Consider the following 26,460-nt stretch of genomic DNA (forward strand, 5'->3'; position numbering starts at 1 on the left):
AGCACCTTCTCAAGAGGCTTTTCTCTCCCATAAAGAAAGGCATTTAATATTGCCTCTAGAACGTGAGTATTTGCCATTCCTGAATGCTTGTCCTAACTTTAGCAGAAGTGATAGAAAAGTTGGGTGAGACTATCTGAGCATTAAATGAAGATGAACTGAGAGACTGTCTCTGAAATGATAAGGCTAAGTAAGTGTACAGTTGGCTCTCCGGGTGTTTTATTCTGTGCTAGAGTCATCTTTCTGCCTGCACCACTCTTGCAGAGGACATGGACACAGGCCATCCTCAGAGGCCTGCTCTTTGAAATGGAAGCACGGCACGAATCAGCCTTGGGGAGGTGTTAGGTCCCAAATCTCACAGCTTCTCTTGCTTTTCCCTAGGTGCTCTGTTTTTCCACTACTGCTTTTGGGCTCTGGACAAATTGCACATACATTAGGGTTCATCTATATGAACCCTCTCATTTTAAAGATGAGGAAACTAAGGGGGCTTCCCTGGGGGTCCAGTAGTTAAGACTCTGTGCTTCCACTGTTAAGGGGGCGCAGGTTCGATCCCTGGTCGGAAACTAAAATCCCACATGCTACACGGTATGCCAAACAATAATAATAATAAAGATGAGGAAACTGAAGCTCAGTCTGCTAAGTGTTTCAGCAAAGGTCACACTATCAGTAATTGACAGCCAAGACTAGAACGCAGAACTCCAAAGCTGTGCTAATCCTGTGCATTTTATTACGAGAATAAGTTGTTTTTGCTCTCTCTATACTTGGTTGGAGTTTGTTTTTTGTTTTTCACCTTTAAAATAAACAAATTATCCTAAAAGCCCTCTAAATCCCTAAGCTTTCTTATGTCTAAAAGTATGTTTCTACATCATGTGACGATCTAGTGAGCACTTTGTAGACCTTTATGGGGCCTATTAAATGGTAAAAATACTCTGAAAGCAGAGGCAAAAAGAGTGCTGACTCGATGTAAGAAGTGGATTGGAAGTGTTGTCATCGTGATAAACGCGATGGTAAAGTATTGTGAAGTGGAAGGCATCGTGAGCTATTAGGCAAGGATGCATACGCGGGTTCCTGGTCAGTGTCAAGCGTGAGCTCCTCTCCCAACTCTTGGTGCCCACCTTCATCCGGCTCACAGAGGCACAACCTCCCCACCCCGAGTCCCCGCACCACTCAGGCTCACTTCCCAAACAACCCTGACCACATTCTCAGACTTGCCTCTGCCTGGCTCTCCTCCTCTGTGCTCCATTCTGGTGCCACTTACTTTTCTTTTTAAACTCTGTTCTCAGAAACTCTACACATTTTCAGTATTCACCCAAGTCCCAAGTCCTCCATAGCAGCTTCCTTGCTTTTGGGGACTCAGTCAAAAGCAAAACGCAGGGAGAGGGGATGGATATTCAGCTGGTGCTTGAACACACAGCATGGGTGTGCACACACAACGTGCCCGTCTCCATGCCAGGGTTCTCTGTGCATCATCTCACTTCTTTAGAGAAGAACCGTCCTTGGAGATGGATGCCATCGTGATCTCAGTTTTCTGGATGAGCAGCCTGTGGTATAGGGAAGTTAGATGCATTGTTCCAAGTCACCCGGTGGCATAACTGGTGCTTAAGCCAGGTCTCCAATTCTGCAGTGCTGCTCTTGAGCCTCTGAGCAGCTGCGTCCACCTGTCTGATCAGGATGCCGCAACTCAGCAGTTGATTGCCCTCAGGTCAGTAGTTCTAGGTCTTCATGTAGAAATTGATATAAAACATTGTGGCTTTATTAAGAGCCTAGAAAAATCTTATCATTGACCTTGGCTCATGTCTCAAAAGAAAGAGTAGATACTCAGGCTGTATTGATAAATGCAGCCTATGTTCTTATGCATTTAAAAATCATCTGCTAGTTGAATCTGCTAAGTAATGGTTAATGCCTTGTTCCTCCTTGCCTCCAGCTGCCTTCATTTGTGTACGTATGTATGTAAATATAGATGTTAAGATGCATACAGACATGTTTTTAAGCAGAGAATATACTCTTTGATCCCGGTTAAGGTAGTGGGTAATTCTGAAATGAAATCTCAAACAGAAAACCCTGTGGGGATAAGTAAAAACCATTATGTACATGCTGCTTACATCTAGACCCTCAGCTTCTCTGTTTTGCACAGCATGTCTAGTTCAGCTCTAGAATTTAATGTGAATATAGTTAATTTAAATATTTGGAAAAGATTAGAGAAAAGTATAAATACTCTGAACGGTGGCTGGTGTGTTTGAGAGTCTGCAGATCTGGCTGTGTTGGAAGCACCGACTTTGATCCATGACTCAGACTCTTCAGAATAAGGAAGGACAGGGAGTGTTAAGGGGTTTTGCCAGAACTGCTTCCACTCACTCCTCTAGACTTTTATACCTTTACAAGTTCATATACGACTCAGCAGGTCTCCTCACCTTGCATCAGAAATTCTTGGTCTGCATTGATTGGTAGAGGTGGGGTAGGGAAGAACCATGTGCATTTATGCAGTTGCTGTACATATTAAGGATTTACTGTGTGCCTCACATTGGGCTAAACACTGAGGATGTGGCAGTGAGCTGCAGAGATGTGGTCTTCACTCTTATGTGGAAAAAGGGCAAAAGCAAGTAAACAGAAAATAAATGCGAATATTGCAAGTTGGAACAAGGGCTGTGAATGAAATAAACAATGACTTGCTGGGAATGACAGACGTGCCCAGTGTGAATTGAATCATCAACAATAGTTCCCTTGAGTTTTATTTAAGTAGAAACGTAAAAGCTAAGAGGGAACTAATCACATGAAAATGAGAGAAGAGCCCAGCATGTTAAAGCAAAGGGTCTGAGTAAAAATCAGTTGCCTTCAAAGAGGACCTAAGAGAAGGCTGGGCTGTGGTGAGTGGAGGAGAATGGGTGATGGGTGTGAGGGAGGGCAGGGCTTTGTGGCCATGTTAGAAGTTTGTTTGGGATCCCAAGTGTGGTGGGAGTCTCTACAGGGATTTTTTTTTTTTACTGGAAAGTGATATGTTCTGATTTAAGAAAACCATGTTCTGTTTTATGGAGAATAGATTCGAAGAGCAGTTGTGGACATAGAGAGAGCTGATAGGCAGTTGTAAATGGCTCAGACAGTAAAGAATCTGCCTGCAATGCAGGAGACCCAGGGTTGATCTTAAGTCAGGATGATTCCCCTGGAGAAGAGATGGCACCCTACTCCAGTATTCTTGCCTGGAGAATTTCACAAACAGAAGAGTCTGGTGGGCTATAGTCCATGGGATTGCAAAGAGTTGGACATGACTGAGCACCTAACACACACACACAACAATAGACCAGGTAGGAGATAAGGTGACCTGGACTAAAGTGTAGACTTTGGACATGGGGAAAGTGTGTTTGGAATACACCTGGGAAGTAGACTGAACAAGACACAGGGATTGCATGTGTAGGGGAGAGAGTAAGGGACACATCAAGGATGACTCTGAAATTTCAAATCTGTGCAGCTGGTATCATGTATCAGGTTGTTGGCAGTGGGTTGGGGAGGATGGGTTTGAGAGGAAAACTGTTTGGGGCCTATCGTTATCTTTTCATCTGGGTGATGATGTCAGGTATGGCGTTAGATACTTGGGTCTTATGGTCAAAGGCTTGGCGTGATAAATATGGGCACCTTCAGCATTAGTGTGCTGGTTAAATCCAGGGCAGGAACTGGATCACATGGAAGAACATGTAAAGAGTGGAGAAGGCTCACGGCTGAGCCCTGAGGAGCCCAACCACATCTGGGGATTAATTGGAGGAGGAAGAGCCAGCGAAGAGCTGGAGAAGCAACAGCCAGAGGTGCAGGAAAGCTAGCAGACCGTGGACCGGGTAGACCAGGAGCCAAGGAGAGAAGATGGAAAGGTGGGGGTGGCGGGCAACACTGTGTGCTTAGTTGGTCAGTAAGGAAGAAAGAGGAGTTCTTGGATTTGATGAGGTGGGTTCACTAATAATCCTGACAGGAGCACTTGCAGTGAGCAGTGGGTTCAGAATAGTGGCTGGCAAGGGTATATTGAGAAAGAGGAGAGAGGACATATATGGTGTTCATATGCAGATGGTCCCCGACTTGCGATGGTTTGACTAGATGATGCTGTGAAAGTGATACACATTCAGTAGAAACTGTATTTTGAATTTTGAGCTTTTCCTGGGCTAGTGATGTGCAGTAGGATATTCCCATGTGATGCTGGGCAGAGGCAGAGAGCCTCAGCTCCAGGCAGTTGGGTGATCATGGGCTAAACAACCAATGCACTTACAACCATGCTGTACCCATAGAGCCATTCTGATTTCTACTTTCAGTATAGTACTCAATATATTATATGAGGTATTCAGCCCTATTGTAAAATCGACTTTGTGTTAGATGATTTTGCCCAACTGTAGGCTAATGTATAAGTTAAGCATGTTTAAGGCAGGTTGGGCTAATGTATGATGTTTGGTAGGCTAGGTATATTAAATGCATTTCAGTTTACAATATTTTCAGTTTATGATGGGTTTATCAGGATATAGCCCCATTGTAAATTGAAGAAGACTTAGTGTTGATTTCTAAGGGGGTGGGTGTTGTTGAGGGATTGGGGGATTAGTTTTGTTGTCATGTTACTTTGTATTGCATTACTTTCTTAGTTGCAACAATCTTACATTTTAAATGTCTAAAATATAATGCTTTAAAAGTTTAAATGTTTAAAAGTTTTTTTTGGAAAAATAATCCCTGATAGGCTAACTGAACATCTCTGACTTTTAATAGCTGTGGTTCATATCTTTCCACTCTCTTTCTCCTTCTCTAGTCTACTTTTTCAAATTTGTCATTTTCTTTCTGTAGAATAACTTGTACTGCTGTGCTTAAAAAGCAAATCAATCAAAAAAATTAGCTTTTAATTTTTTAAGACGTTTACAAACAGAGCCTGTTGAGGCAGTCCAAGCACAGGTTGGAAAAGCATTTCCAGACACAGAGTATTGCAGAAAGGAGTGAGTTTATTAAGAACAAAGAGCAGAGATAAAGCGGGCACTGCAAGTGCAGCAGACCGGCAACTCCTGACAGGCCAGGGACAGTCAACAGTTTTTGTGGGTTAATAGCCAATTTTTATAGCCTCAAGACAAAGGAAATTCCTGCTGCAAGGTTGGTGTTAGGTGATTGCTTGGGGTGCTGTAGAGTGCTTATTGAAGTGGGCGTCTTTGTCTAATTGGGAGTCAAGAAGCTTGTTAGTGATTATCAGAGTGATTATTGTGGCGACGGTTACAAAGGGGCTCAGTCAGCCTCAGAGATGCCCCTGATTCTGGACTCCGCCTCTGCGGCCCTGGGGCAGGACTCCACAGAGCCTTCTGTAGTTTTCATGGCAGTGAACTCAGGACCAGGGAGAAGGCATGAAAGGAGAGGAAATGCAGAACCATGTGTATATGGTCTTGAGAAGTCCAGTGGCTTGGGGTGGTGGTCAGTGACATGTTATTAAGGTGGGAGAAACCAGACTATTCTGGTGTGTCGATAGGTTGGCTCCAGTAGGAAGGGAACCACCAAAGGAGCCGAGTTCTTGAGGAGGTGAGGTGATCCCAAGCCCTGGTGGGGGACTGGCCTTCCCAGAAGGAGAGAGGTTTCCTCTGTTCCACCAGGAGGCAAGGATGAGAGCACATGTGTGAGAGTGCCTGGGGGCTTTAGAATGGCGACTCCCAGTACCAGCTCCCCACTTTCCTTCTGTGAGACCCCCCCTAGGCCCCGAATTCCCCATCTTCTCACCTTTTTCTTTTTTTCTAAACAATTTTTGAGTTTCAACTCAAAAAAGTAGTTTTAAAATTTTGAAAAATGTGCATTTTTTATATATTCAGTTTAGGAGTGGAAAGACTCAAATACCGTGTGTTAGGATTTTCTACCAATGACGAATGTATTCCTTCCTAATTGCTCCTTTCTCTATCAACAGGGATAGGCTAGACCATTGCAGGGAACAGGGCCCTCCAGAATCTCAGGAAATCTCCTGCTGTCAACTGACAGCCTGGGCTCCCTGCAGACCCTGCCTGGAGAGCCTCCCCAGCCAAGCATGGCTGTCCCTGTGGCACAGAGGGGACGTGTATCACACACATGCTGGGCCATGCTGTAATGGCCAGATTGCTTTTGTCTACAAGTGTTACCTCCCACTCCAGCCACACACTATTGGCCAGCACCATGTCCTGAGGACAGACCAACCTCAGAGTGGCAGACAGCCAAGGCTACCTTCTGTGTGCTGGGAGGAGAAAGAATAGAGCAGGGGGACTCATCCTGCAGAGGACACCACACTTTCCTCCCCAGCGAGGGCAGAGCAGGCCTCCATGCACCCAGCCTCATCCTTTGACCACACACCTAACGTGCTATCAACTAGAAATCCATTCTGTTATTTTTAAGTTTTCCTTTTTCCCAAATATTTTCTTCAGAAATCCAAACAACTCTGGAAAACCTAGTGATTGGTCACCTTTTTTTCCTCCAAGGACCTTTACTGTTTTCTCTGCTGGACTCAAAATTGTAGGAGAGATTGTATCCTGAGCACACTGTTTTTATTCTTTTAAGATTTTTTAAATGTGGACCATTTTTAAAGTCTTTATTGAATTTGTTACAATATTGCTTCTGTTTTGTGTTTTGGCTTTTTGGCTCCCTGACCAGGGATCAAACCCACCCACCTTGCATTGGAAGGTAAAGTGTTAACCATTGAACTGCCCAGAGAAGTTCCACACTGTCTTTAAAGTAATGTTTATTTTCCTACTTTACTTAATAAAGAACATATAGAACTTCCAATCCAAGCTTCTCCATGGCCTGAGCTGCTGGTAACTGCGGTCCGAGCTGTGCAGCCTTGTCTCAACAGTCTGCTTCCCATTGGGCCTCTCACAATTCTGCCTGTAGCTCCCGGGTCTCCATTGCTCCTCTGTGGACCCGTTTATATCCAGGAACTTGGATTGGGCCCACAGTTCTCAGATGCCAGGGTCTTTGAGAGGAGGGCAGGATGATGCTGGGCCCAGGCAGGGAAGCAGCCAGGGGCTGGCGGCAACTCATGACCCCCTCAGTTGCATTGTAGCGTCCAGGCACTGGCCTGTCCTCTTTCTCCTTAATTTTTCATTCCATTCACTCTAGCCCTTCTTTGCCTCCTGCCTTTTTGTCCTAACCTCAGGCCTCTTCCTTCTCCCTGCCCACCCACCCCGAGAGCTGGAGCCCCTCCATGGCTGTTCTCTCCACAGCGGCCACTGGGCTGGCCAGTGGCAGGGGGCATCGGTGGGAGACGAAACTCTACTGGATTGCCCCTAACATGGCACCTTTCGTCAGTGGGAGAATGCAAGTGTAATCTAGCCAGAGTGTTCCCTTGAGTTGAACATGTTACCCCACAGGATTGAGTGTTCGGGGTGGTATCAGCTTGGGTGAATGACTGATGCTATTACTGGTACCGCGTTGAGCAGAATTCCTGGCTGGGGTCGTGTGAGCAGGCAGGGCAGCCAGGGCTGCAATCAGTGGTCAAGAAAGGTGACTCTTTGCTATTGTTGCATAGGTTAACGTAGTTTCTTATTAAATATATCCCTTATGATTATAATGCCCACAGACCCCCACGGCACGGCCTCTGCTCTCTCCTCTTCGTCCACTCAGATGCTGTCAGACCAGTCCCTCGCTTGGCTTGTGTGTGTATGCATTCCCATCCCGGCCCCCAATGCTCCTCCTCTCCCCAGTCCCTCACTCAGCCTCACAGAACTGATGAGAGACCCCATCCACCTCCATCCCATGTAAGACAGCGGCTGTCCTCCTGGTCCCAGGTCTGGCCTGTTCCTTCTCCACTGCACTGCCCCCCAGTGGACTTGATCTTTTCATCTGTTCCTGTGTTCATTTCTCTTAAGAAAGTGGTTTTCCCCACTGTGTCTACAGAGCCCAGAGTAGATATATATAAATACTTGACTAATGAATGAGAGAGGCCATGATAGATGAAGCAGTGTTCAGTTATCTAGTTATCACGGCCAGAAACCTACACATTTGGAACATTGCCTTTGTATAAAGTTTCTGTGTTGGACCGTCGTGCTCTCCTCTCCTATGATAATTGGTTCTCTCCATTCAGAACCAACAAATAATGTCAGAAAATGAATGTTTACTACCATTTGTACTGCTGTGAAATTTTCTGCCTGAGCTAATCTTTAAGAATATTTTGGGTCATAATCTGTGACAAAGTGCAGGAAATATCACTGCCTCTCCCTCTTAGAGCATCAAAGTAAATTTTTCTTTATATTTTCCTAGCACACATTTATTGTGTTGTTGTTGCCTGCTTACAAATGTCTGTGAATCTTTTAGACAAGTTGAGCAATAAAGAAAGCAATTCCACCAACATGTAAATTCACTTGACCCATTCCTTGTTATATTTTATGAGGGTTTGTGATTACTTTGAATTTCTTTTTAATTACCTTGCCAGATTTTGGAAGCTAAATTTTCTTTAAGTGGTTTTGGCTCTTTTAGCTTGTTTTCTGAAGCAGCCTCTTATTTCATGCATTCAGTTTACCTTTCCTTTTTCACTTCTCAGCATTTTTATTGACTCATGTATGTGGTTTCTATAAGGTCTTTCCATCCTATGTTAGTCTATGTGAGGTCCCAGAAGACCCTGTGCCTCAGAGAAAAGCCAAAGGATGCTTAAGACAGTTTTACTAATGCTGATTTAAATAAAACAGAATTTTCTAGTGAAGAATTACAGTGAATATCTAGGAGTGATTAAGTGAATAGTTTGCTTCAGTAAATAAAAATAATTGTTCCCCAAACATTTATTAAGCAACTATCATGCATCCAGCAGTGCTGGGAATATAAGGAAAGACAGTTTACTAGAGAAATGGGGATGTAATCAAAGAGTTTTAGCAGTCTGCTGCTGCTGCTAAGTCGCTTCAGTCGTGTCCGACTCTGAGTGACCCCAGAGATGGTAGCCCACCAGGCTGATTTCAGTTGATTGCAGGTGCTGTGGCAGCCCAGAGGGGGAGCATTGAAACAGTCCCTGGGAAGAAGGCTTCCTGGAAAGGAACTGTGGGCAGAGGGGAAGGGTGCTGGAGGAAGGAGAGCTCATCCACAGCACAGGTGTCTTCAGCACCACACCTGGAGCCCAGACGCAAGAGATGAGCCTGGAAAAAGAGATGGGCCCAAACCCCTCAGGGCCTGGTGTGCACCCACATGGGTGAGGTTTTTATCCTGGGGAGCCTTTCACAGGGCCTGTGCCAGATGTACATGGGGCATCTGCCAGCTGCTCAGAGAATTAGTGTCAGGAGTCAGGCAGAGGCACAAGGGCTGGCAGGGGGTGGTGGATGAACCCATGGACTCAGCTTGAGCACCCCAGCAGTGTGCCTAGAAGGGACAAGAGGAGCAAAGTTTCAAGGGCGCTTTAAGGTTTATGGGACAGGAGGTGGGGGAGGTAGGGAAGAGGAGCCAGGAAAGCTTGCATCACGGTGGAAAAGTTCCCAGGAAAACGATGTGGTCTTGTAGGAAAGCAGAGTGGCCATGGGTTTGGCAGTGTCGGGATGGCCCGTGAACGTCTGGTGGTGAGAGCAGACAGCCACAGTCAGGCAGCAGTGGCCCGGAGAGGCTGTGAGTGGAGCCTGTAAGCGCCGCGGCTTCCAGAGGAGTGAGGGGTCTCTGAAGAGTTTTGGGCTTTGTGTGTTAATTACTAGGCAGTAGAGACATTACATAGAGCTCTGCTGCTGCTGCTACTGCTGCTAAATCGCTTCAGTCGTGTCCGACTCTGTGCGACCCCATAGACGGAAGCCCACCAGGCTCCCCCGTCCCTGGGATTCTCCAGGCAAGAACACTGGAGTGGGTTGCCATTTCCTTCTCCAATGCATGAAAGTGAAAAGTGAAAGTGAAGTCGCTCAGTCGTGTCCGACTCTTAGCGACCCCATGGACTGCAGCCTACCAGGCTCCTCCGTCCATGGGACTTTCCAGGCAAGAGTACTGGAGTGGGGTGCCATTGCCTTCTCCGATTTCCAGGTTAAGACAAGACAAAGACTTTGTGAGAAAGAACAGCAGGAATAGGTTTTGTGTAGTTTTTCCTTTCAAAAACTAGTCTTTGGTTATAGCCTAATAACTATCATGGGAATCTGGCTCACTAAATTTTTACACTCAGCAGGCAGGCTTCATAACCAACTTTTCTGCACACACAGCCCTGATGCTTCATAACCATCAAATGTTCCCCATCCAGCATCCTGCCTGGCTTCTGTCATCAGTTCAGCATGATGTTTTTTTCTAGATCTTCCATGAACATGATTCAGTTATCCATCTTAAGCTTTCCTTTTTGTTAGACTTCGATTTTCATGGCCTTGATAATGGGTGATAATAAAAAGGTGTATGTGTGTTTGTGTGTGTAATCAAAGATATATCATTTCCACATTTTAAAATGAATAGACAAGATAATTCTTCCATGGTATTGCTGGGGTATATAAGGTAGTGAGAAGCATTTCATAGCCATCAAAAAAAAAAAAGTACAGACAGTTTTACTGATACAGATTTTTGCTACTTGTGCTGCACAGATACAAAACAGTTCATACGGCCACGTTTAGACCCGAAAGCAAAGAAGAATTGGTGCTTGTCTCTTCACAGTAGGATTTCTGAACTTTGTGATTTGCCTTCATTTTTCTTCCTTTCTCGTTTCTGGCCCCTGGTGAGAGTAGCTGTTTGTCATGCTCCTCTAAACCTCTGATCTGTCCCTTCTAATTGACTGTCTCTTTACAGCCCGCCCAGGCCAGCGCGAGTCTACTGCTGACCCCACACGTCCCAGTGGGGGAGTGAAATGCACTGTGCTCTGAGCTTCCTAATGATTGTTTTTTAGGCAACACGAAATCATCCATGATGGTTTGTTTTTTGTGGTTTTTTTTTTGCCTCTTACTCACCTGAGGGGTCTGTTTTGGTGATCTACATTTGTATTGTCTGAGAGACTCCAGGAAGAAGTAGATCAGAGTGTAATAGCAGCATTGGATGTATCCAACAGAAACTTGCATAAATGTCTTTGTGCTCGTGGATTTTACTTCCAAATTCACCTTTTCAGTATTCCGGTCATTCATTTTTCTGCAACAGAATTATTTTGTGTGCATTTGTTCTTCACAGTGTTGTGCTGTATCTCAGTTTCTCCCGGGATGTACAAACGAAAAATGATAATTGGGCTGTTGTGCCAGCTTCCTGGTTCTGGGGCTTCTGCCAACGCTGTCCTTGATTGAGGGCCACCCTTGGCTTTGTGCAGGTTATTCCAACCCCCACCCCACATCAACCCCTGCCTCTGCAAACTGCTTGACTGCAAAAACAACATTCCCTTTTCTCCTCTTTAACATCTCTCTCTCTTTAATATTAATAGTTCACACTTTGAAGGATGCATAACTGCCAGCCACAAATTGTTAAGCTATGCAGTTCTTTTCTGTTCTATTACTGAACAGTCTGGCGGGAGTTTGCCTTTTCAACATTGGTTATTAATTTTATTTTTCTAGTGCAATAAAATAAATAAGTGGTCTGCTGTAGGTGTGAGTTAATGAGGATTTGAAATGGATTTCAAGCATTCTTGTTGAGTGCTTATGATGCAGGTGCGATCTCATGAGTCAATTACCAGAACCAAACAGTTCAAGAGCCATAAAGCTCACCCACCATGGCATTACTAAATTAATAGATTAACAGCTACAAATAGGAAAATGTCAGATGTTAAATATTTTTCATCAGTAATCAGTTGGAAGTTTGGGGTCCCTTATCTATGCTTATACAGTCTCTAAATTACCTCAGCCAGAGTTAATTTCTGTTTTATTACTTCTCAGCTTATAAGCATTTTAATGCCAGATTGCTATTTGTTTGTTTTTTAAATTTGTATTCAATTTATTTAAAAGCAAAACAAAATAGTTCACCCATTTCTCCCACCCCCCCACCTCTGGCAACCACCAGTCTGTTCTCTGAAGCTGTGAGCTTAATTTTTGTTTTCTTAGATCTCTTTGATAACAGATCATATGGTATTTGTCTTTCTCTGTATGAGTTATTTCACTTAGCATACTGTCCTCAAAGTCCATACATGTTGTGGCAAGATTTGTTCCTTTTTATAGTTGAATCATATTCCCCTGTGTGTGTGTGTGTATCTCACAATTTCTTTGTTCATTTATCTGTTGATGGACACTTAGGCTGTTTCCATATCTTGGCATAGGGGTACATATATCTTTTTAAATTAGTATTTTCACTTTCTTCAGATAAATACTCAGAAGTGGAATTGCTACATGATATGGTAGTTCTATTTTTAATTTTTTGAGGAACTTCCATATCATTTTCCATAATGGTTGTACCAGTTTATATTTCTACCAACAGTACACAAGAGTTCCCTTTCTCCACATCCTTGCCAACACTTGTTATTTCTTGTGTTTTTGATAATAGCCATTCTAACAAGTAAAGTGATATCCCAATGTTTTGATTTTCATTTCCCTGACAGTTAATGGTGTTGAGCATCTTTTCACGTACCTGTTGGCCATCTGTATGTCTTCTTTGAAAAAAAAAAATGTCTATCCAGATCTTCTTCCCATTTTTTAATTGGATTATTTGGGTTTTGCTATTGAGTTGTATGAGTTTTTTACATATTTTGGAGATAGCCCCTTATCAGATACATGATTTACAGTTATTTTCCCTCATTCAGTAGGTTGCTTTTCCCTTTGTTGAAGGTTTCCTTTGCTGTGCTGAAGCTTTTTGGCTTGATGTAGTCCCACTTATTTATTTTCACTTTTGTTCCTTTTGCTTTTGGTGTCATATTAAAAAAAATCATCATCAAGAGTCATGTCAAGAAACTTACATCTATGTTTTCTTCTGGAAGCCTTATGGCTTCAGGTATGATGGTCAAGTCTGTATTTTGAGTTAATTCTGGTTTAGAGTGTAAGATAGTAGTCCATTTTCATTTTCTTCTGCATGTGGCTGTCCAGTTTTCCCAAACCATTTATTGAAGAGACTGTCCTTTATTGTATATTCTTGGCTCCTTTGTTATAAATTAGTTGACTGTATGAGCATGAATTTATTTCTGGGTTCTCTGTTCTGTTACACTGATCTGTGTGTGTTTTTAGGCCAGTTCCATACTGTTTTGATTACTATAGCTATATAATATAGTTTGAGATCTGGACATATGATTGCCTCCAGCTTTGTTCTTTCTCAAGATTGCTTTAGCTATTCAGGTCTTTTGTAGCTCCATACAAATTTTGGATTTTTTTTCCATTTCTGTGAAAAAATACCATTGTTTTTGTTTGTTTTTTTTTTTTAATAGGATTGCATTGAATCTGTATGCTGCTTTGGGAAATACAGATATTTTAACAATATTCTTTCAATTCATAGACACAGAATGTCTTTCCATTTGTGTGTTCTTAATTTCTGTTTCTCACAGTTCATTATTAGTGTAAAGAAACGTAACAGATTTTTGTGTACTGGTTTTATATCATGCCGCTTTACTGTATTTCTGAATTAGTTCTAACAGTGTTTCGGTGGAGTCTTTGGGGGGTTTGTATATGTGATATAGTGTCATCTGAAAATAGTGACAGTTTTACTTCTTCCTTTCCAATATGGATACTTCTTTTTCTTGCCTAATTGTTCTGGCTAGGACTTCCAATATTATGGTGAATAATAGTGCCAAGAATGGGTATCCTTGTCTTGATCCTGACCTTAGAGCTTTCAGCTTTTTCCCACTGAGTATGATGTTAGCTGCGGGCTTGTTGTATATATAGCCTTTATTATGTTGAGGTTTGTTCCTTCTATACCTGCTTTGTTGAGAGTTTTTATTATAAATAAATACTGAATTTTTTCAAATGCTGTTTCTTTATAAGATTTTTATCCTTCATTTTGTTAATGTGGTATATCACATGGACTGATCTGTGAGTAGTGAATCATCCTTGCCTCCCTAGAATAAATTCCACTGGATTGTGATATATGGTCTGTTCAATATATTGTTGATCTCAGTTTGCTAATATCTTTTAATGAACTGGCACTTAAAATACTTTTTCTTGTGTTTTATTGAAGCATAGAGTCCAGTTTGAGCATTCACTTGTGCATTTATCCAACATTTGTTTCAAAGAGCCTACTGTACTCTGGGCACAGATGTTAGGTATAGATGTAAACTGGTGCACAGCCTCAGAAGGCAGATGCATGAGGGCACAGTCATCGTGCCCTTGAGGATTCAGGAGGAGCTCTTGCGGAAGGGCCAGAGGATTTGCTAATTCCATGTTTAGAGTAGCTAGGAGCATGGAGTCTGTAGTCAGACAGCCCAGGTTCAAATCCCGATTCCATCACTTATGAGATATATGACTTAGACTAGTTACTTCTCTGTGACTTCCCTAAAAAATGTCAGTATTCATGATACAGACTTTATGTCTGAATTAAAATCAGGAAATATTTATAAAGCCCTTAGAGTAGTGCTTGGTACATGGGGAAAACATTATATATAAGTGTTTTAAACAAATCAAGTAAAATAAATAATGTATATTTTGACCAAAGTAAAGACTAAAGAAAACTATTGTGAAAAATATAGAAACTGGCAAGCATTTTAATATCTGTTCTTAAATGTATGGAAAGTTTAGTTTATAGTTAGCTTGTATAGGAGTTTACTATTACTAGGTTCTATCTCCAGAACCTTGATTAACATCTATCCTCTGCATTTTCAGCTGTCTTGACTTTCTCAGGTAGAGAAGTTTCTAAATGAAATGATCTGCCATATGTACTATTGTCTTTTCTCATTATTAGACATACCCAACAAAGGTTGAACCTTCATGAGATGTGGCTTTGGGGATGCCTGCATTGGGTAGGAGTATGGATGGAGGTCAATCTAAGAGCCAATGATTTTTTTTTAAGTCATACTTCAGTCCATATGATCTTCCCTGGTGGCTCAGATGGTAAAGCGTCTGTCTGCCTACAATGTGGGAGACCCAGGTTCGATCTCTGGGTTGGGAAGATCTCCTGGAGAAGGAAATGGCAACGCACTCCAGTATTCTTGCCTGGAGAATCCCATGGATGGAGGAGCCTGGTGGGCTACAGTCCATGCTTGGGGTTGCAAAGAGTTGGATACGACTGAGCGACTTCACTTTCACTTAGTCCATATAGGATGTGACATTGAAGGCAGGGGTCTGGAGAAATGGCAGTTTCTTTGGAGAAGATAGCTGGAAATTATTCACAAAGGTTGAAAGGAGAAAGTAGACAGTTTCAGTTGCTGGTCTCAAACGTGGGCTCCATTTTGTAGACAATTGAGAGTCATTGCATGTTTTCAATAGGGGAGTGACCTGGATTAAGAGGAGCATTTGTTTTGATGTTGAGGAGATTAATATGGTAACAGGTATCCAAAGACTGGAAACAGGAGTCCTGTTGAGAGACAAGGCCGCCACGTGGATAGGCGGAGATAGGTGAGATGATGTGTGAGAGGTACCCAAGATGACTTTGAACCTTGGAAACCGAGGCAGGCTGGCAGGATCAGAGTGTTTAATATGCAGTTCTAGCTCATTTAGTCATTCAGCAAATGCTTATTGAACATACACACTGCAGTGCTTGTAACCCCCCGAGGATGACTCATCATGCTGTTTTCATGAAGAACAAAACAAACACACACGCATCCTGCATGCAGCCTAAAGACCATTGTGGTGAGCCTCATTATAGGGCACTGTATGCATTCTGAGAGGACCATGGGAACAATGCCGGTTAGAAAAACAGAAGCTGCTTTCTCTGAACCATTCAGTTAGAAGGTCCTTCACCTTCAGACATTTTATGAAAATGTCTGTGTGTTTGCCCTGACCACAAGGAGATCAGAGCAGTGGAACTGAAGGTGGGTTTTATGTTCTGCAAACAAGTCATAGCTCCTGTCTTTTTACCTTAAAATACCTCACTGCCTCTAAACTGGGGCTCCCCAGGTGGCTCAGTGTAAAGAATTCACCAGCCAGTGCTGGAGATCCAGGTTTGATCCCCTGGAGTAGGAAATGGCAACCCACCCCAGTATTCGTGCCTGGGAAATCCCATGGGCAGAGGAACCTGGCGGGCTGCAGTCCATGGGGTCACGAAGAGTTGGACATGCCTGAGCACACATGCACTTACCTCTAAACTGTAAGCACTCATCAAAGTGCCGTGTTCCACTCGTGACTCCACTGCTGTCTGTCTGTCCTCGGGTTTAGAACCTTCCACTTTCTATTTCACTCCTTGCTGCAGTTTGAGACTGGGAATAGGTCTATTACTCCAAGGAATAGAGGGCCAAGCCTTTGAGGGCTGGTGCATTTCTGCAGAAATCATGTGTATAGCACTTAGCAAGAAATGTCCCAAAAATTATAATAGGTCTTTAAATAGAATGATTTTGCGGTCACTGAGGTGCCCCATGGAAGGTTTTAAAATCTCCAGTGTCACAAAAATGTCCACCCATCCTTTGGAAAGCAGAGTAAAGCAATGTGGAATAAACACTTCCCCTAATATTTGCTGCCCAAAGGTGAATCAAACTCCTTCCCACTCCTCCAAAGTTAAAAGTCTGGAAAAGAGATAGGATTACATGCTTCGAATGTCAGGTTAGTGTTTTTAACCCGAGCCCAGCACAGAAATGTGCAGCACCTTCCCAAGTCCTTTGTATACTTGCTTTACAAGCTAGTCCAGGCAGAGAGGTTGCCTTCTGCCCAGTTCTTTGAGTGTGTCTTGCTTCCTGTTCGTGTTGAGCGTGTAATTTCTGAGCAGCTCTGCTCCTCATCACATGTATTTGCCACACTTAGCACAGGCCACACAAGTGGCCTCTGTCAAGTCTGACGAAAAGGGAAGCTCAGCACCCTTTTATGAACATTCTCCTTTCAACCTGTCAGGCTCTAAAATTAGATAGGCGTTGCTATCACCAGACGTTCTTCTCTGTGGAGGGCTTGCCCTTTACAGTTTTCCTTCATCTTCTGTGGATGAGCACATTCCACTACCAGTGATAACGAGCGTCCTGGTGTTTGGCTCACAGAGCACCGAGTCTGCACCAGGTTCACTGTGGGGGTGAAGATTGTGTGGGGAACTTAAATGGCTGCACATGTTGGAATATGTTAGTAAAACTGATCTTATTACTAACTGTATTATCTCCAGAAAAGTAATCATTTCGGCACAGAGAGCTGATCTTTTCATTCTCTTGAAGAACAGTAATGTTCCCTTCATTTGTTATGTTCACTTGCTCCTCCTTTTCCTTTAAAGGAAGATGTTTCTATTTATCTATTATATGAAACCAGATCCATGTGTGAAGGCACCTGTGGTCCAGGGTAAAACCACCTTCTATCTGGCAATGCCTCTGCCCAGTCACTCTGACAGTAGAGATGGGTCATTTCTGACATTTCCTCTCTTTTCCTCAAGAGTTTTTTAATTTAAAAGATTCAGCTCAAGATCTGTGAGCTGTTAAACAATCATTCCCTAGAATAATGGTTTTTAATATGCAAAATTAGAAGCTGCTTTAAATTGATTACTTAGCAGTAGGGTTTTCTTATGGTTCTCTCAAGCATTGTTTCCTTTCTGAAGTGAATTTGCCTTTTACTATTGAAACTGAGTTTTTTAGTAGACATAGTGAGATTTATATTATTGTGTAAATAATCTGTCCTCAAGGTTGTACACTGATGATTGTTTTGGGAAGGATCATCTTTCCAAGCAGACTTATTCTGCTTAAAACAGAAATAATAAACAATAACCCCTATAACTGGAATAAGGCTTTTGACATGCTTCAGTGAGTCTCCTTTTCAAGAGGGTAACAAAAACAAAAAAAGCAATAGAAAGCACAATACCTTTGCCAGAATATTTGTCCCTTGGATCCCCTGCTGCTAAGTCGCTTTAGTCGTGTCTGACTCTGTGCGACCCCATAGACTGCAGCCCACCAGGCTCCCCCATCCCTGGGATTCTCCAGGCAAGAACACTGGAGTGGGTTTCCATTTCCTTCTCCAATGCATGAAAGTGAAAAGTGAAAGTGAAGTCGCTCAGTTGTGTGCGACCCCATGGACTGCAGCCCACCAGGCTCCTCCATCCATGGGATTTTCCAGGCAAGAGTACTGGAGTGGGGTGCCATTGCCTTCTCCATTGGATTCCCTAGAGTCTAGTAATCATTGTCTTGGGGGTGGGAAGAATCTATGACAAAGTTTCTAATAGTTGCAAAATTGGGGGTAATTACTTACAGTGAAGTAATAGCTTGAAGTGAATTACTTTGTAACAGAGTAGAAGCAACTCTGGACCAGGGACTTGGTGGTAATTTTATATAAACTGGCAGTGTTACCTTAGCTGGTACTTTATGGATCTTGGGTTTGTCCTTTGTAAAATAAGATAGGGTGTCCCACTAGATGAGGTCCCAGAATGACAGTCTGTCCTTGTATCTGAAACAGTTTGAATCCCCAGAATTTGGGGTGATCACCTTGATCATCCAGGGCTGAGAAAAAGCTGACACTAACTTTCTTTCCCAGGCAGCACAGTCTTGTGACTACTTGAAAATACCCATCTCTGTCCTCTATCAAGAAATAGCATGGACTTCCCAGAGAATGTGATTCCTTATTGCCTGGTTGTGCACATATTCTTGGTTTCAAATGTAGACTAACACCATTATGCTGCTGTGAGAGTCTCCAAAATGAAGTGTATAAATTTTAAAGGAGAGGAACTCAGAATTTAGGAAGGAAGCTTTCTAAAGTCAGTGTCTGATCAATCTTTGGTCAGCTTACTAATGTCTAGAACTAACTGTGGCTTTAAACTGCTGTCATGATGTTTCTTTTTCAGCTGTGGGGTCCCTGATGAAGATTGTGTATCAAAATGCCTAGTCCGTCTTAGTGGTCTCATGGGTGCTTCCAAAGACATTCTTAGATTCTTCAGTGGTGCTAGTGTCTGTGAAGGTGGACAGGTGTGCCAGGGGAAAGACCCTGGTGCTAACGTTGGTGTCACAGGCTCCTGGTTGAACTGGATCCGTCGCATGAACCATTTGCTCTACTGCTGACGGGAGTGGGGAAGACCCGTCACGTGATGAGCTGTGGGCCCTGGATGACAGACAGACCTTTTCTGTTACTCAAGTGGATGTCTGCTGGATCCTCTGTGAGCACTTTGTTGTCCTATCCGTTAAGGGTTCCTTTATGGCTTTGGCATTCCATCAAAGGGCTGTGCCCACAGTGGATAGAAAGAATGGATGTGGGTTGTCAGCTTGCTCTCATTTGGTTACAGTTATGAGGGGAAAAAGTAAGTCTCTTAGCTTTTTAGCTTGAACCTGGGTGTTGTTGCAGCAATAAACTACCAAAAATAGCCTGTGGGTTCAAGCTTCAGCAGTTGCCTCCTCATCAAGCACTAATGGCTTTTGTAGCACATAAATATATAAAGTGCATTATGGTCGTTGTATGTTACTAAAATAGTTCGAGGTTTGTACTGCTCCTACCATAGCTTCACTGTAGCCAGTGAGAGGAGCCAGGAATACCAGGTGGGTTTGAGGCTAGTGCGGCAGAGGTTCTGAGCAGGGTCACCATGGCGAGGAGGGACCTGAGAAGAGAAAGGACTGAGTGCCTGCCTGGGTGCGGGGTTCTTGGTACAAGATTGTGATTCTGAGAGTTGGCCATCGGGTGGCTGAGGAGACAGTGAATGAAGAGACGGCTGCTACCAGCTGAAATGAGAGAGCCCTGAAGAGGAACCTGAAGAAGGTACACTTAGAGCACGTTGCCTCGGAGATGTAGACAGGCCACTGCCACATGAGGTCTCAGCCCTCAGCAGGGAGCACCCTGAGGGCCTTTCTGGTCACGGGGACCTGCAGATGGGGATGTGGAGGTCCCTAGCACAGCAGTTTACTGGAGCTCTCTGAGATGGCAAGTGGGGGGTTTGCAGAGAGAAGAACACCACATATAGAAAAGTGCAAAACAGTGGCATTTGGCAGCAGGAAGAAGAGCTAGTAATGGATCAGTTAGAAAGGTTGAAAAAGAATTAGATACTCCACACAGGAAGCCAAAGAAGTAGTTGCCAGATAGGGATCAAAACGGATAAGGCCTGGGAAGATGCCAGTTTGAACATGGCATTTCTAAACAGTGGGGAAAAGAACTACTCTTCATTAAATGGTGTATAATAGTTAAATATTTGGGGAAAAGTAGTTAGATACCAGACTATATGTAATAACAAACTTCATTTGGATTATAACTATAAATGTAAAAAATTCACAATGAAAATATAGACAATGCTTTTATAGTTGGGATGATGGAGTCCTATCTATACATGTGCTATCTGTCTATATTCAAGATACCACAGAGAAACTTTAAAAACCGGCTATAGAGTGGGAGGAAATACAAACAAAATATATGGCAGAAAAAAGGTAAATACCCTTAATGTAAGAAGAGTGTCTGTTAATTGATCAGAAAAGAAAGCACACTAAAAAGGTAGGCACACTTTGTTCCTTGAGGAAGAGATACAAAATGACCAATAAACAGACGAAAAGGTTTGCTAATTTAAAAACTGAATCTTAAAACAATAATAGGATAATGTTTGCCTACTAGACCAACAAAAACTAAAATCCATCTTAACATCAACTACTAATAAGAAATTGACACTTACTGTCATTAGGAGCTTAAGCTGACACACCATCTTTAGAGAATTAGTTGCCAGAATCTATTCAGTTTTTTTTAAATTGGAATATAGTTGATTTACAATGTTGTATTTCTTGCTGCTAATGAATCAGTTATACATATACATGCATCCACTCTTTGGGTCATATAAGTCATTACATAGTATTAAGTAGAAGCAGAGTAGGTCCTTATTAGTTATCTATTTTATATATAGTGTGTGTATATGTCAGTTCCAGTCTCCCAATTTATCCCTTCGCCCTTTTCCCCTCTGGTAATCAGAAGATTGTTTTCCACATCTATAACTACTTCTGATCTGTAAATAAGTCTATTTGTATCTTTTTTTTTTAGATTCCACATATAAGCAGCATCATATAATATTTGTCTTTCTCTGACTTCACTCAGTATGTCTCTAGGGTCATCCATGTTGCTGCAAATGGCATTTCGTTCTTTTTTATGGCTGAGTAGTATTCCGTTGTGTTTATGTACCATGTCTTCCGTATTCATTCCTCTTTTGATGGACATTGTGGTTATTTTCATGTTTCGCTATTGTAAATAGCGGTGCAGTGAACATTGGCATGCACCTTTTTTTGAATTCTGGTTTTCTCCAGACAGATGCCCAGGAGTGGGATTGCTGGATCATATGGTAGTTCTGTTTTCAGTTTCTTAGGAAACCTCCATGCTGTTCTCCATGGTAACTGTTCCAGTTTACATTCCCACCATCAGTGCAGGAGGTTCCCTTTCTCCATACCCTCTCCAGCATTCATTGTTTGTAGATTTTGTTGACATGGCCATTCTGACTGCTGTGAGGCAATACCTTATTGTAGTTTTCATTTGCACTTCTCTAGTAATTCATGATGTTGAGCATCTTTTCGTGTGCTTTTTCAGCCATCTGTATGGCACAGACCACCCGTGGGGGTCTTACTCTGTTCTGCCTGCCACTGACCAGTTGCTGCGCTCTCCTCCAAAGCTCCCTGTGTGTCCCAGCCGGTCTCCCCGCTGGTGAGGAGGGTTCTCCTCTCCTCCAGTTCCCCATCCAGGGGTGCAGGGTCTGTCTCACTCCCTTTTTTTCTTTCATCCTACCTGGTTGTGCAGGAATTTTTCTTGTCCTTTTAGCTATCTGAGGTCCTCTGCTAGTGTTCAGCTGGTGCTCTTTGAGAACTGTCTCATTTGTAAATGTATTCTTGATGTACTTGTGGGAGAGGTGAACTCCACATCTTCCTATTCTGCCACCTTGACTCTAATTCCTCTGTTAAATTTTTAAATGCATGTACACTTTGATCTAGCAGTCTCATGTCTAAGAATATATCCTACAGAAGTCATGAGTATATAATCCCTTTTATGTAAAAGGGATTTATTCCATCATTGTTAACAACAGAAAAAGAATAGTCTGAATAGCTTTTAGTGAGCAAAATGGCTAAATAAGCTTGTTAAATGGTTGAATACAATGAAGTTTTTTTTTTAGTGAAGTTTTAAGTCTGTGTGTCTTAACCTGGAAAGAATTCCATAATATATAGCTGACTAGGGAGAATCAGAATAAGTTTTATCCCAACATTCGCCTGATTTTATTATGTACCGCCATTTAATAATAACCTGTGTATGTGAATATGTGTAAATAGATACGTCTCTATAAGCATGTGAAAACATTCAGAAGGATCTACCCCACTAGGGTAGAGGTACAGATGGAGAGGCAAAGACAGAAACATTCACTGATGCCCTTTGAAAGGGCAGTGGTGGGGACAGTCCTGAAGGAGGCAAGCAGGTGTGAGCTGTGGGTGTAGGTTACCATGGATATATTTGATCGGGAAGGAAGCAGGAGAACTTGAGGGGCAGACAGGGTGGTGCAAAAGACTTAGGGCCTTGTTGTTGTTATATAGGACAGAAGAAATTTGAATTTGTTTGTATGCCAAGGAAAAGGAGACAATAACAGAAAGAAAAATTTGTGGTGATCAGAAAAGTGCAGTAGTAGTGAACCCTTCTGGGGTTCAGAGGGTGAGTGAAGGTGGCAGAAGGTTTTTCAGGAATTCCAGCAGATGACTCCCATGAAGATAGGCAAAGCCAGATCCAAATAGCAGCAGATGCAAACGGGTGGTGCTTGGAATGGAGAAAAATGGCAAACACTGGAAACAGCTACTCTGGAATTGATTAGAAAAAAGTTTAAGAAAGACATTTGGGAACGATATAGCAAGGACAAGTCAAGAAAAAAACATAAGTAATTCATTTATGTGGAAAGAAAAAAAGGCATAAGGTCAGAGCCCATGAGTTCAACTATTATTAATCTGTAATTAAGTGAATTGGCACTTCCTGAGTGCCCAGCAGCCCAGAGGAGGAAAAGGAACCCAGTTGGTTAGGTTAGAATTAGAGGATTTCAGGCATTAGTGATACTTTAAGGGTGACAAGGGTCACCCTAAGGGTCACAAGCTGGGCAAGAAAACCCAAGGCAGGCTGACAGAGCCAGAGAGATATAAGGGACTAAATGTTGTAATGAAAGTTTTTTTTTTTAATTGAAGGATAATTGCTTTACAGAATTTTGTTGTTTTCTGTCAAACCTCAACATGAATCAGCCATAGGTATGGGTATATATATATATATATATCCCCTCCCTTTTGAACCTCCTTCCCATCTCCCTCCCCATCCCACCCTTCTAGGTTGATACAGAGCCCCTGTTTGAGTTTCGTAATGAAAGCTTTTTTTAAAAGGAAAGAAAAAAGGCAGATACCTCAGGAGTAAGGAAGAGAAGGTAGAACAAGAACAAGTTGCAATCACGGGGGAAATGAGTTCCTTTCAGAAGCGCTCCAAGTTCTCAGGGCCAAGGGATGGGTGTTTGCAGTACCTGTCGACTTGACTCTGGAGATGTTAAGTCCATGACAGAAGGAATTAACCAGGTCGTATTCATCTGTATGTCTCAGCACAGTGCTGGGCACATAATGGACATGCAGCAGATATTTGAATAAACAAGTGGATAGGGTGTGGTGGCAGCAGAGATCAAGCCTGTAAGGCATCCAGGCAGGACAGGCGCACCAGTCACTGAAAGAAAATCACTAGTCACTAAAGAAAATCGCAGGGGAACTGGGCCAAGAGAAGTAGAGTCTCAGATTGAATTGTCAAGGACTGTGGGAAAATACCTGGTTGTGGTTGATGTAACTGAGGAGGCTAGAGGGGATGATACAAGTCAACAGCGTGACTAGTTTTTTGAGCCTAGATCCACCTGCATCAGGAGAGCCAGCAGATGTGCTGAATCTGCAGATTTGGGCATCCACCCCACAGGGTGGGGTCCGAATTCCTGGGAATGATGCCTAGGAAACAGCATTTTTAACATGTTTATGCCAGATGCTTGAGTGAGTGAAGTCGCTCAGTCGTGTCCGACTCTTTGCGACCCCATGAACTGTAGCCTACCAGGATCCTCCATCCATGGGATTTTCCAGGCAAGAGTACTGGAGTGGGGTGCCATTTCCTTCTCCAGGGGATCTTCCCGACCCAGGGATCAAACCCGGGTGTCCCACATTGTAGGCAGACACTTTACCATCTGAGCCACCGGATGCTTAGGTCTAACCAATGAAGTTCAAGAACCACTACTGTAGATTCTGAGGTGGAGCTTTTTGATTGGGCCTGGTTTGGGAAGAACAAGGAAATGAGGAGCTTCTCTTCATTACTGAGCAGATCTACAAAGAAAATACCCACAAAGCCTCTGAAAGAAAAGTCTTGAATGAAGTGGCTTCAGGAGGAATCACTTGCCATTCCATAGATGGAAATGGCATAAAATACTGCTCTGTGTCTATATAGAGAAATTTGAAAAAATCTGTATACATATATATTAAGTGTGTATGTTCCAGTCTGAACTAACCTTCTTTTAAGGAGTTGTCTTGAAGATGATATTGTTGTAATCATCCTCGCAGTGCTCTTTCACTTTGGGACAGTGATGACAATGTTGTTATTTTAACATGTGAACTACAGCAGCTTGAAGCTTGGGTATATCCTTTGCAGCTACAGGCATAAGGGAGCCTTTGTGCTTTGGATTGTGTTCCTTTGTCCTGCTGGGCATGACAGCCACATTTTAGGGATAAAGAAATAAGGCTGAGAACAGACAACTTGCCTGGGGTCACCTAGCTTTTGATAGTGAATAAGAATTCAAAGTCAAGTCTGCCTGAGTTCACTACTCCACACTGTCTCCATAAAAACTGAAATTTGATTTGTCATCACCTAGCCCTTTAGTGGTACTGGGTTTTCACTGTGCCACTCTGCGTCTTAAAGAATTTACTACCTACTTTTCCCATGTAAAAATATTCAAGTGCTTACTCAGGAATGTGAAATCTAACTACTCTGCTTTCTTTTGTTCTAGATTTTCTACCCTAGCAAGGATGGTACAAAGATTCCAATGTTCATTGTGCATAAAAAGGGCATAAAATTGGATGGTTCTCACCCTGCTTTCCTATACGGCTATGGTGGCTTCAACATATCTATCACACCCAACTACAGGTAAGCGTGACACCTCTGTGTATCTGATCTTCTGCAAACAGTAGAAGCCAGAGGCTGGTCTAGACTGTGTCTTCACCTGAACCCCCTTCCCTTGGTCCCCACAAATCTTGTCTTTGTTCATTGTGTGTATTTATTAGGCCTGTTCTGTGTTGGGAGTTGAAATGAGTAAGGAAGTGTACTTACACGTTTTCTTTTCTGAGCCAATGGATATGCTGGTAGTTTCAGCAGAGACCATCCAAGGTGTAGGAAAAATGTTGAAGGAAAGACCACATGAGTGTCTGGTCTGATCACCTACCTCAGCTCTCCTTCCTGTGATTTTCAGCATCCAGAAAGTTAGCACCCAGACCATCCAGAGCCTCCGGCTGCCGAAGCCTGTCATTTCCCCAGTTACTGAAAGAAAGAATGATAAATTTCAGAAATAGTTTCAAAGCAAAACTAATTTCAGTTACAGCAAGCAGAGAAATAACCTCAGTACTAATACAGTTAGGGTCAGTGGAAAGAGAAGGAGGAAAACAAAATCTAAATTTTGTAAAGAAGCTTTGTGCTATAGTTTCTTCTGTTTGTTTCTAGAAAACATCCTCCAGGCCTGGGCACTCCATTCTTGTTTTCTGGTCTGTGTCTTTGATCTCTTCTCTCTCTCTCATGCCTAGTTTAACATGTAAATCTCTGAGAAACCTGTGTAAAATTCATACTTCAGAAAGAGCTTTCTTTTTTCCAACTTAATTTGGAGAAAGATACTGGAAAAAATGGTGTAGCAGGAGTGAGTACTGGGTGTTCACACGAGGCCTGTGTCAGGTGGCTTGGCAGTGTTTTGTTTGCCAAGACAGTTGTTCAAAGTGAGGTATACTGAATGCTCGTGAAAATGTCTGAGCTTTGCAGTTAATCAGTCAGAAGTTTTACATTACTTGATTTAAGTGAAATACGTGAGCACTGGGCTCCTGTTCAGATGATACCACATGTGGAGTGTCTTCAGGGGTGCGTGTGTGGTGGAGGGAGCCAGTGCGATCCTCGCGGGCACTTCGTGGCAGTTAACCCTTTTACCGTCTCGCAGTGTGTCCAGGCTCATCTTCGTGAGACACATGGGTGGTGTCCTTGCCGTGGCCAACATCAGAGGAGGTGGCGAATACGGAGAGACGTGGCATAAAGGTGAGGCGTGTTCTCTGCAGAAACACAAATATGGCGCAGTCTGAGCCGAGGGGTTAGGAGCAGAAGAGACAAGACAGATGAAAAATAAGGATGCTTCCAGACACACTGCTGGCAGTACCCCCGCCTTTCTAAATTGAAACTGTAGTTTCAGTGTCTGTTTAAATTAACAGCTCAGGCTTTTCACATTTTCCTTTGCAGTCTATTTTAATGAAGTACATATTTTTCAGAAGCATCCCCTTCATACCATAATCAATTTTTTTTAGCAATATATGGGGTACATTTTTATCTATCACTGTCAGAAGTGAGTCTGGGGGATAACTTTTGGTATTTACTGTGTCCTCTGTTAGCCAGATAATGCTAA

At 42.8% G+C, this 26,460-nt stretch overlaps 1 protein-coding gene and 1 long non-coding RNA gene across 10 annotated transcripts in view; one reads left to right on the forward strand and one right to left on the reverse strand.

Moving 5' to 3' along the window:
* PREP (prolyl endopeptidase) overlaps positions 1-26,460 on the forward strand; it is a 133,456-nt gene that overhangs the window by 90,462 nt on the left and 16,534 nt on the right. For all 4 annotated transcript variants that reach the window (XM_055535321.1, XM_055535322.1, XM_055535323.1 and 1 more), the window contains exons 11-12: positions 24,817-24,953; positions 26,005-26,099. In XM_055535321.1, the coding sequence (XP_055391296.1) occupies positions 24,817-24,953; positions 26,005-26,099 (232 nt within the window). The remainder of the gene's footprint in view (positions 1-24,816; positions 24,954-26,004; positions 26,100-26,460) is intronic.
* The window catches only part of LOC129619875 (uncharacterized), a 51,777-nt gene continuing 46,616 nt past the window's right edge, over positions 21,300-26,460 (reverse strand). For 5 of the 6 annotated variants that reach the window (XR_008698201.1, XR_008698200.1, XR_008698202.1 and 2 more), the window contains 4 exons: positions 25,995-26,113; positions 25,249-25,343; positions 23,311-23,504; positions 21,300-22,612 (listed from right to left, as the gene is read on the reverse strand). This is a non-coding gene — a long non-coding RNA (uncharacterized LOC129619875). Of the gene's footprint in view, positions 22,613-23,196; positions 23,505-25,248; positions 25,344-25,994; positions 26,114-26,460 lie in introns of all 6 variants that reach the window. The other variant, XR_008698203.1, reaches the window with a different exon arrangement.

This window comes from Bubalus kerabau, chromosome 9 (genome assembly GCF_029407905.1).
Source record: "Bubalus kerabau isolate K-KA32 ecotype Philippines breed swamp buffalo chromosome 9, PCC_UOA_SB_1v2, whole genome shotgun sequence".
Lineage (NCBI taxonomy): Eukaryota > Metazoa > Chordata > Mammalia > Artiodactyla > Bovidae > Bubalus > Bubalus kerabau.